At 34.5% G+C, this 12,125-nt stretch overlaps 1 protein-coding gene across 1 annotated transcript in view; it reads left to right on the forward strand.

Annotated features, from left to right (window-relative positions):
• The window catches only part of LOC149786029 (E3 ubiquitin-protein ligase rnf213-alpha-like), a 598,535-nt gene that overhangs the window by 515,567 nt on the left and 70,843 nt on the right, over positions 1–12,125 (forward strand). Inside the window, exon 77 of the mRNA XM_089976317.1 lies at positions 6,294–6,387. Coding sequence (XP_089832443.1) covers positions 6,294–6,387 — 94 coding nt within the window. The remainder of the gene's footprint in view (positions 1–6,293; positions 6,388–12,125) is intronic.

The following is a 12,125-nucleotide window of genomic DNA, read 5'->3' on the forward strand; positions in this document are numbered from 1 at the left end:
GTTTTAGTGCATATTTGGAGGGACCAAAAGGTATATTATTTTGAAAAATGTATGCCTGAGCATTTCACTAAAATAGTAATCAGCACAGGCAGATGAACAGTCTAATTGATTTTAAAAATACTAATTCAAAATGTGTTGGTACTAAATATAAGTTCATAAACTTAGGAAAAAAACTGGGACTCACTCTCCCTGATTGTGAAAACTGGTCTCCCTGATTTGGTCTCGTAAAACTTGGAAATGTATGATTTCTCTTAGCCCCATGGTATCTTTTGCACTCACTGGAAATCTTGTAAGAGTCAAATCTCTTGTTCAAAACTACATACAGATCACATATTCCATTTTATTAAATCTCACTCCCCTATTTCTTTTGTGATCCTTCAAAACTTTAAGAAAGCTCACAATATCAGTTTTAATTTTTATTTAAAGTAAATGTGACAGTGGTTTGATGTTTACTTTTGTGGAATGTCAGAGGCATAATATTATTGACAGTATGTCTCGGCAATTTACTGGATGAGTATGACTGTCATTGCATTCATAAATGAAAACAAGCTTTCTTCCCAAAATCCATCATTTATGGCTTCCATAAATTCCAAATATGCAACTTTTACATGTTGCTAAGAGACATCAGATCCTATAGGGCAAATCAGATGTGGCAAATCAGGTATCTCAATTGAAACAAAAAAAATTGTACAAATGGAAAACAAAGCAACAGAACCACAGGTGCAAAGCTTGTTGGTTTCTTTCACAAACCTGATCTGTTCTTACTCTGTCTATATGCTCTCAGAGAATGATATTGGGCACGTCTGTGAAATGGTGATTCTTGATGACTTGAATGAGCATCTCTCGGAAGATGGGCATGTTATTATTGCTGGTAGCATGAATACAAGTGTGTATTAGACTGCTTTAGACATAATGCCTGCAAATGTAAAGAATTAAAGGATTTCACGAGATGACACTGGATAAAGGTAATACTGCATCAGTCGTGTCCCATTTGAAACCATGCCAAGAGGCCTGCAGCAGGAAACAAATGCTCTGTATACAAAATTGAACCTTGAATTCAGGAATACTCAGGAATAGCTAGTGAATATTTTGTGAAAAATTCATAGAACGAAAAATGTGATTTACTCCCTCTTCTGGCATCTAATTAAAAAGAGAAGCCAAATAAACAGATCTTGTGTTTAAATCTTTTATGAGGTTCTGGCCCACCTTTGATAGCTGAGCTTTTGCAAATATTTTGCAGGAACGTATACACTGAAACATTATAAATTTTATGATCAAGACTTTCATAAATTGATAGAGAAAACCGTCCATGATCTTAAACATTATTCTAAGAAACACGTACATTAACAAGACTCTTTAAGTGATGAAATCTCAGAGCGAGAACTGTACAGCACACTTTGTACCACATGAACTTCAAAAGCTTCTAGTTGTGATGGCTTTCATGGTGAACAATTTATCGATGATGGTCCTCAACAAACTTCTTTTTCTGATTACTTACATTTGCACATGTATTTGTGAATTTTATGACCAAATGGATTCTTAGTACATATGACAAAAGGGATTTTAGTGTGGGGAAAAAGTAAAATATATAGCAGTACCAATATCAGGTTTCTAACTAGTAACATGTGGGGTGTGTGAATAATTTCAGTGATAGAGGTGAGGGAACAATGATAAATCTGGGTAACTTTCTATGGTCCACATCACAGAAACTAATTTAAGTTGGGTGGGAGAACATATAAATAGTAAGTTAAGTTTTGGGGTTTCAAGAAGACTTTGACAAACAGGTCAGCATTATGACATGTCTGAATAACTGGGTCATATTCCTGCTGTTTCAGCCTCATTTGGTTATGGTATGATCTGGGGGGAAGGGAGCTGTCATTCATCTAGTAATGGTTATCCAATCATATTCTGTATATGGGGAAAGGGTGTGGGCTCACAATATATATATATATATATATATATATATATATATATACACACACACACACACACACACACAGAGGATATAGTGAAGGGTGGAAAGCAGAAAGGAAACAGAAAGAAAAATGGACAGTAGAGATAAGATGTAGTTGGAAATAAGAATCAGAGATATACAAGATAGGGAGTTAAGAGAAAGGATACCTAATATACATAATGGAGTGATAGATATTCTGAGTGGACAAATATAGTGAGAAACAGTGTAGATAAACAGTAGTGTAGAATTTGGGTAGGTGGACAGAACAAGTGTGTATATTGGGTAGAAACAGTAGATTACAATATGACTCAGTGTTTTAATTAGTATATCACTGGTCCCTGCCTCACCCCAATGTCAACAGAAAGACCCAATAGGTCAGACCGACCACACCTAATGGGTCAGACATTTTTTACTACAAATAAAATACTTGTTTCAGAGGTCTCACTAGGATTTTTAAACTAGGAGTCCAGGACTCCTATTTTGGTAAAAATAGGAGTCCCACCATCAAAAGTTGCAGTCCCTTCTTTCCTACAGAATCAACAAAGATGTGAGTACATCTATTTTTAGATGGAGAGGTTTTCGTAATGTAATCACTCACTTTATAGCTTCATTACAACAATCCATTGACAGGATCGCAAATTTATGGTTTATTTATTTGTATACATACTTGTAGTAGTTTTAGGCAAATAAAAAGTATCTGATATGCGGTCTTTTCCTGTATTTTTTCAAAAACATATGGTCACAAAACAGCTTAGACCTTAAAGCGCATCTTGTGAATTCCACAACATAGCATTGTCCCACATGTTTCTGACCAACATAATTTGCATTTTAAATCTTTAATAAAATAATACCTAGGCTTTGGTTTCAATGAGTTGTATTTTTTTTCTGAATATATTTGCCCTATGATTTAAGAAAACAGACGATCTAATAAACAGGTACATCCCAGAGTTAGCGAAGTCCGCCATTATTTCCCATTAGGCCTACTGGTTCACTTACAGTTTCAAACTAATTTTAGGATGAAATAGTGTACAAGAGGCAGTTAATATATATCCAGATCACCGATTCTGATCTTAAAACACAAATTTGTATGTTTTATCATCAAAGGATAGCATGCAGGAAATTGATAGTTGCTACCTTACTCGGAAAAGGGTTAATGGTCAATCAGCTATCAAAACATAATGCTTGTGAATGGGCAAGAGTTTGTTTGTCAACGTAATTGATATAAAAACTTGGCCTAGATACTGATGCCTTGATGAATACATTTTGCTGCAACACTAGAACTAACTGGGCTAAGGCGAGGGGCATTTAAAAAAAAAATATGGTATGGTCAATCAATGTACTGCTTCAGTAATCACAGGGTGAAGTCGTTTTTGCTTTCCTAACAGAAGAAGGCGAAGTTTACATTTTTAGGCAACTTGTCACCCACGTACAAATGGCATTTGGTCTAAGTCTCAACATGTCTTGATTCAGAGGTCACGTGCACTGCTTATTCCACTACATTCGGAAATGAACAGAATAACGACAGGTAAAGTTGTTTATTTGATGTACTTTTATAAATGACCACATGTACATCTCTGGGTCTTTCTGCCTCTGAACTCAATCACTGTAAATATCATTACATTTTCCCCACCCGGCCGCTAGTCAAAGCCTTTGAACTTGCCACCCAGCTATTGCATCATGTTCTTTTTTATGTACTCTTATAAAATGGCAACATGTATGTATCAAGGGGTCTTTCAGTCACTGAATTCTGTCATTGTAAATATCAGCACAGCTAATTGATCAACACATTTTCCCACAAAGCAGCTCACTGAAGCAGGACTGGCAAGTCTTTGAACTTTTGCCATACACCTATTACATGCGTACAGAGGACTCCCACCTCAGTGATTTTCTGCATCCCAGATAAAAAATTGGCATCCAAATATGCGTAATTAAGCATTTTCAAGATCTCTGTTGTTTGTCTTACTTTCAAGGTAGAGATTCCACTTTAAGTCGCATATAATATGGTACATTTTCAGGTAAAATCTGTCATGCACAAATAATAACCTTCCATAACTTAAAACAGGAAATATTTATCTCCACTGAAAATGAAATCTGTGCAGGCTAACTTTATGAGTTTTTGCATGACTGGGATCTAGGATGCAGACAAAATATTTAGTTATCCAACTCAAAAGGACAATGCTTAATGTGTGTTGTTTCAATAACTTTTTTTTTGTTGTCTCCTAGAGAGATTTGATAGATGTATGGATTTGGTGCTGATGTTTCTCAGTAAAGTTATAGCTGTGCATGAAAAGCATGGTAGCCTATTGCACCAATTTGTGGTCAGTATAAGGTGGGTGATAGTACTCTATTTAGATGTATAAATCTAATTTTACAGGCATATGAGATCCAGAACTGTGACTGCAGCAAAAAATACAGGCTTCCTTTGTCTGAGACTTCCAAAAACTATATTTTTGCCTAAGACTTCCGAAAACGTTATGTTTATTTTTTTTTTATGTGTTCATACTGTACAAGAAAAGGCATCCTTTGAAAGTAAAATAACAAATAGCAATATGCATACTGTAGATCAGAACGTCTTGAAGAATACATGAGGAGCTTTTCATAACATATTATTTAATCCACAGACAAGTCAAATAATATTGCATCTACAGAATGAAATGGTTTTATAAATGACTGTGAAATTGAATATGTCCAAATGTTACTCAGTTTCAAAGAGATACTGCATGCCTAAAAGAAACATTACTACCAATGATAAACTCACTGATTCAGTTACTCTTAAATGCCTCTAAACAATAATAATAATAATAATACAGACTTTATTTAGAGAAGGTAACTCAATCTACCTTGAGGCCTTCTATCTGTTATGTACAATATATGCAGTATATTCAACATGATGTGAAGAATCTGGCTTGACACTAGATAATTGATTTTAAAAATCAAAGTATCAAGCCTGAAACATATGCACAGGCATCTGTGAACACATGAACGTATATAATATGTAAAATATCATCCTGCATGGAAAAATTAAACTGTGAAAATGATGCAAAATTATAGAAAAGCAGGCGGTATTTATTTTACTAGAACTGTTCAAATGTCTAAAGATTTCATCCATTTGATACATTATGAAAAGAAGTAATGCTACGAGCCTGCCTTATGTCACTGGGAATGTTGTTCCATACCACTGGACCAGTAAATTGAAAACTTTTTTTAAACAATTCCTTTTTTGGCCTTGGTATAGTGTAATTTTTACTTCTTATGGACCTTAAATTTGGAGTGTCATCAGCATCTCTTTGGTGAAAGATATTGCTTAGATAGACAGGAATGTCTTTTCTGGATACTTTATACATCAATTTAGCCTTTCTAAGAAATATTCTTTCATGTGTTGTTAAAATCTTTATATTATTCATTGTCTATACATTGATCTAGAATTAAATGACAAGCCCTCTTTTCGAGTCTTAAAAGTGTTGTTATGTTTGAAATAGAGATATTACTCCAAATTACATTACAATAGTCCAGATATGGCTGGATACAACTTTTATAAAAGATGACCCTATACTGAAGAGGAATGTATGTTTTGATTTTCCTTGGTAGCCAAAGATAAGAATTAGCCTTTTTTGAAATAGGTTTAATGTGAATAGACCAAGTAAGATTGTTTACTAAAAATACACCAAGAATTTTATAAAAAATGACCCTATACTGAAGAGGAATGTATGTTTTGATTTTCCTCAGTAGCCAAAGATAAGAATTAACCCTTTTTGAAAGATGTTTAATGTGAATAGACCAAGTAAGATTGTTTACTATGAATACACCAAGAATTTTATTAAAAAAAGTGACCCTATACTGAAGAGGAATGTATGTTTTGATTTTCCTCAGTAGCCAAAGATAAGAATTAACCCTTTTTGAAACATGTTTAATGTGAATAGATCAAATAAAATTGTTTACTATGAATACACCAAGAATTTTATCAGGAGAGGTCATATTAAGGCATACATTGTCAAAAGGATAACTAAATACTTTATCCTGTTTCACTAACTCTACTTGATTCTTGGTATGAAGTTTTCTCATATTTATAAAGAAGTATTATTCTTTATACATTGAATTCCTATGATTCTAAATGATATGGAATGGACAGATAATGTCTATCAGATTATTTACATAGGGCATTCCATTATTATGAATAGTGATTTGTGTTCGTTCACTTGATTTTGTTGTGGGATTTTTTTACAGTTTGGTATGAATCTGTCAATCATACATACTAAATAGACCCTGTATACGGACTATAAAATTAAATAATTCATTTTTCCTTGCGATATATATTGATTTACTTTTAAATCTCTTCCAGAAAGCCTACATACCCACAATGCCCCTAAATGAGCTGGACAATATACTGGACCTGCTGAAGGCTCAAGACGGCACCGAGACTGAAGTTTTCTATGGTAAGTTTCTTGTGTCATCATCATCTGAATTGTACTTACATTGTGCATTCAAAGTGACCTATATTACAAGTGAGGTTAGAGCTGTTCTTGGAAGAATGTGTCATTATTTGTGCACACAATGAAAAGTTATAGAGTATGCAGTTATGTTAGCGATTGGTTTAATTTAGCCACTAACAAAAGAAGTTAAGTATGTAAATCTGGTAGCAGTAATAAAACAAAGTGCAACTAAGTTATTTGGATCCAGGAATTAACCAACATTATAAGAGTAGAAATGGTGTAGTGTAGGGTTCATGGTGATAGACCACTACTGATACCCACAATTTTTTTCTATCCTTAAACTTATAAACAATATTTCATTCATTGTCCAGTAACAATGAAACAAGCAAAGAATCCAAGTCCAAGCAACCAAACACACGATATTAGTCTGTCACTTCAGCAATGCAGCAAAATAATTAATGTAACATGTACATTACTTGCCTAGTTTCATGTAGGAAATTCTAATCTACAGAAACATGAAGGTATATCAGAAAAACAAATCAATACATGAAGCAAAAGAATCTATGATATTTTAATCTCATCTTCCACCCATGAACATCTGGTTTGAATTTGTTATTAAAAAAACTAAGTGAAAATATATATGATCAGACAGATCTTGATTAAAACTTTCAGCATAGTTAAAGCAGCAGTGTTTTTCGATAGCAGTTTGGAGAGGCAGGTCTAATTCTAGAATGCACAATTTCGGGATTCATACTAATTTCTAAAACAATTTGCAAACAGATCATGCGAATGAGCAAAAATCATGCCTCATATATATATATTTTCAAGACCAGCAGTTATTTTGACATTAAATTCCTCAGATTTTTAGAATTTATTTTGTTTTTAAAACAAGTGGGAATTTCCCTTCTAAATTGTCAGTTCTAGAATTTGAAGACCCTGGAAGAGTAGAAGTCAGTTTTACATATTACTAATGGAACCAACAAACCAATGCCAGTTTGTGCATCTGGTACCAAAACTTCTATAAGACTAATATCAAACTAAATTACATTGCAAAATACATAAAACACATAAATTACAACATGCTAGGATCTTTTTGTTTTCCTTAAATCATTGTTATCCATTGAAAATGTTTCCTATATATGAACTGAGTGCATGGCTTAGGTGAAGCTTTTAGTATTATCCACAATGAAAGTGTTGACAAAAGTTTGAGACTTTTAAGCTTTAACAAATTTCTCTTATAATAAGGGCAAAATATTCTTGTATAGAAGCAGTAATATGTAATAAACCTTGTATCTGCCCATCTTTCCATCCAGCACACAGCCTCATTAATGCAGCTGGTTCTGTGGTTTTAGTTCACCAAGCCATAGATCAAAAAAGCCTATGTTGTGGCATTGTGCATTCTCACCCATGTGAAAGAGACATCTTGCTGTAAAATATGCTAACCTTTTCTTATCTCAGTCTAGTTGTCTCAGTTAGGTCATCTGTCATGGTGTCCACTCACTAGGAACTATTTTTACAAAGAAGAAACCCTTGCTTACTGCTGTGCCTGATGGAGTTATTATAAAATCAAACAGCAACAAGAACAATAGATATGTAACAAAAAGAAATTGACCCATGAAGCAACATAATGTCTCTCCAAATTTGATAACACGCCATACAAAACATTTTTGAGAGAGAGAGAGAGACACACACACACACATAGTCAAGCTATTTGATATAATGATTGAAACTGTAGTTCATTCTGCACATGGTGAATTTTATCCTATCTGTAACCCAGTAAATTTTCAAGTCCGCATTATTATATGTAGCTAAAAGTACCTATTTAGTTTTAAATACTTCATGTGAAACAAATTAGGTACATTTAATGACACTGACCCGAAAATTTACTGTATTACTGATAGGATGAAATTCATGATGCTTTGTGGAACAAGCTATAACAGAAAACACAGTTCCAGACACACATACTATAGACATCAGTGGCTACAAAAATCCAAATACTCACAAGAGCTACTACAAAGATGACCAGAAAAGTGCGACATCAGACCTGCATTCTTCAATATTTGTCCAACATCCTCAACCAACCCCAGTCGAATCAAACTTTATAAACATATGAAAATTCCAGCACTTAATACCAATCATAATGGTTTATTCATCAGTTTACATGCTATTCCACAAGATTTCCATGTAGTGTATCATTGCACTTAAGTAATCGCAATGCATATTTCCAGGACAGAAAATATCAATTTCCAAGAAAACCATGAATTAGAAATCTTCTCCATCACCACACACTTCATTAAAACTGCATCCAGTAAAAACATAATATACATCTGTATTTTTACCAATTGTGGGGTTACATTTTTAGACTCCCCCTCCCTTGGCAGAGCTTTGTGGGGAGGCAAATAATGTAACGCCTTGACTGGGTTTTTCCTTGTCTTGGTGCAAACCCCAACATAGATTCTCTTATCTCTATCCAGTCATCAGCACTTGTTTGAGAAAACTCTTGAGGCTTTGTTTCTGGACATATTTTGATCAGATTTGGCAGGTATGCTTGTATTATCAAGATTCAGGGCCCCAAGTGGTCTAAAGCGCTCTCCATTATGGATCACTGCCATCTCACCTCTGTCTGCGTGGATTTGAGTCTCGGATTCAGCCAGTTGGGTATGTGAGAAAACTTTCCAGTAGCTTCTCGTGGGTCAGTGGTTCTTTCCGGGGTTTTCCCGGGTTCTTCCTCCACCATTAATACTGGCCACCATGTCTAGCCTATCTGACCTCACCCATGTGTACACACCAGCAAGATACTTACGCTCCTCTTCTGACAATTGTATACTCATTATTCCCACTATGAAAACAAAGTCATATGGACAGCGTTCTTTTGCATACCAGGGCCCAGCAACATGGAATGACTTGCCCACTGAACTTAGACACAAAGACACAGTGATCACATTCAAGAGGGCTCTCAAAACTCACTTATTTTGACTGCAAGAACAAACTTAAAGACCTAATAATGTTTCCTACCTGAAATATTCTCAGCATGTTTTTTATTTTTTAATCTTTTTCTAATTTCATGTTGTTTGTTTTTGTAATAATATTATTATGTTTGTTTTTTTATCTTATAGGTGTTGTCTAATGTTGTAAAGCGCTTAGAGCTTCTAAAGATTAGGCGCTATACAAAGTCCTCATTATTATTATTATTATTATAATGTGATTCCGCTTATAACTCGATGGTAGCCTGGCTCTCATTTTTTAATTAAGATGACCTCTCTTTTTAAGATCCTAAATACTTGCTCTCAGAAAAGCCAATTATTCATATCCCTAGCAGATTTTTAATTCCAGCACTGCGTTTAATGTTGCCTTAACTTCACCATGCACTGTTTCCACCATAATGGCATGTATGCAATTCTGAACTGTATGATGAAACCCAGCATACAAAACAAATGATATATGATCAAGAGGTTAGTTGAAATGGATGACAATGGTTGAAATGGATGACAATGAAATTTCAATGCACATTTACTAGAAACAAGTTTTTCTAAAAATTTGTTAACATGATCCCGCTTATTTTGCGATGTTATTCTTTGGACCCCAAGCATCATGATATAACCGGTTTTACCTGTAGTAAAGTTCCTACAATGTAAATGTTAACAGTTGCAAAAGATTTTAAGATAAACCCCACTTGCAAATAAACCTTAACATGCAGTACTACAAAAAAAAAACAAATACGGGTAATATTTTTAAAATTCTCTAAAAGGTATATAAAATTAAAGATACTTATAAAAGCTCACTGTTACTGAACAGAGAAAAATGGTTTCCACACAATAATATTATTTCTTCACACACCTGGACTAAACTTTGTTGATGCCTTGGACATGGGGAAGTAAGAATCCTGTCAATTTTGGGATCAAGAGGTCAAGGTCACTTACTGAAGGGAGAAAAAAAGGTTTGCACACAATGCATGAAGTTTTGCATCACAGACCTGGATTAGCCATAATGGATGGCTTGTACTTGGAGTAAGGTAGTAGCCTATTGATTAATAAGTCAAAAGATCAAAGGCCAAGGTCACTCCAGTTGAAAATGAAAATTGGTTTGTGTGCAAAATCTCACCATGGAAAATGAACGACTTATACTTTAGTAAGAAAGGAGCCTATTGTTTTCAGGGGTCTAAAATTCAAAATCACCAGCACTGAAAGAAGAAAAAAATGGTTTTTGCATAGTAACTTTAGTTATAGACAGACCATATATTTTAACTTGTTTTTGTACAGAGCTTGCACAAAGGGTATGTAATAGGTCAATTGATTTTGGGATCAAAGGTCAAGGTTATTTGTGACTCAAAGACAAATGACTGTATAGAGGACTATTAAAAGTGTGGTAGAAATATTAAGTGCCATTCACAGTACTCGTTTGTATACTGTTGAATGTTTTGAATATGACTTTTGTGACAAAAACACCTTTTGAGTACAATGGAGCAAAAGCCATATTATGTTGACTAACGATTTATTATGTTCATTTGTTGATCACCCAATTTGATTTTCAGACCATTAAAGCTATTTTTATATGCAAGCCATATGTTTTTATAGTGTCCATGCATGTGTTAGGAATTTGGTTTCTGCACAAATAACTTTAGTTTTCCACCATTAATAATTACCAAACTTTGTAGATCACTTTGACATGGGGGTAAGGAAAAACCCTTTCAGTTTTGGGTTCAAAATGCCAAAGGTCATGGTTTTCATTCCTGAATGGGAAAAAAATGGTTTCTGCACAGTAACTGGATTTCTACAATTACCAAACTTTATAAATGATTACATTTCATGTAAGGAAGAAAAATGTTGAATTTGGAGTTGAAAGATCAAAGTTCATGGTTACTCTGAATGAAAGAATAAAAGAATTCCACATGATAACATTAGTTGTAAATGACATTCCTCAACCAACCTTGTGGATGACTTGTACTTGAGGTACATAATAAGACTTTAAATTAGGGGTCAAAAGGTCAAAGATCACAGTAACTAACTGAAAGAAGAAAATGACTTCTGCACAGTAACCTTAGTTCTATATCACATTAAAGTTAAAGCCTATCAATTTTAATGTCAAAAGTTAGAAGGTCAAGGTCACTGGCTGAAAGAGAAGAAAAAAATCTCTGCAGTGGTGGCCATTTTAAAAATGTTGTTATTGCTATACATTCTGAATGGATGGTCATATCAGCATTGAGTTTCATTAAAAGACATCTTGTGATATCTTGTTGGTCCTAAGTGAAAATGATGCCAGTCAGAAATAAAATAATGGTGTATGGCTGTCTTGAAAATCTTATCACTACTGCACCTGAACTGATCATCATGTCAGCATGGGATTTTCTTTGTTGTTGTTGTAGGGTTTAACGCCATTTTTCAGCACAAGATAGGCTATACATGGCGGCCAGTATTAATGGTGGAGGAAGAACCCAGAAAGAACCACCGACCCACAAGAATCTACTGGCAAGCTTTCTCACATATCCACATTGACCGAGCCCGAGACTCAAACCCACACAGACAGAGGTGAGATGGCAGTGATCCGTGACGGAAAGTGCTTTAGACCACTCGGCCACTCGGTGCCCCGGATTTTCTTTGAAAAACTTTATATGATATCAAAATGATTCTAAATGAAGCTGGATCTCCTCAGTTATCCAGTATGGTGGTGGTTGCCACAGAGGCTAGCTTGATTAATCTTAAACTCTCTACTACACTTGAAAAGATGGCCATATAGGCATGAGG

The sequence above is a fragment of the Sinohyriopsis cumingii genome, chromosome 12, assembly GCF_028554795.1.
Source record: "Sinohyriopsis cumingii isolate HCF-2022 chromosome 12, ASM2855479v2, whole genome shotgun sequence".
Taxonomy (NCBI): Eukaryota; Metazoa; Mollusca; class Bivalvia; order Unionida; family Unionidae; genus Sinohyriopsis; species Sinohyriopsis cumingii.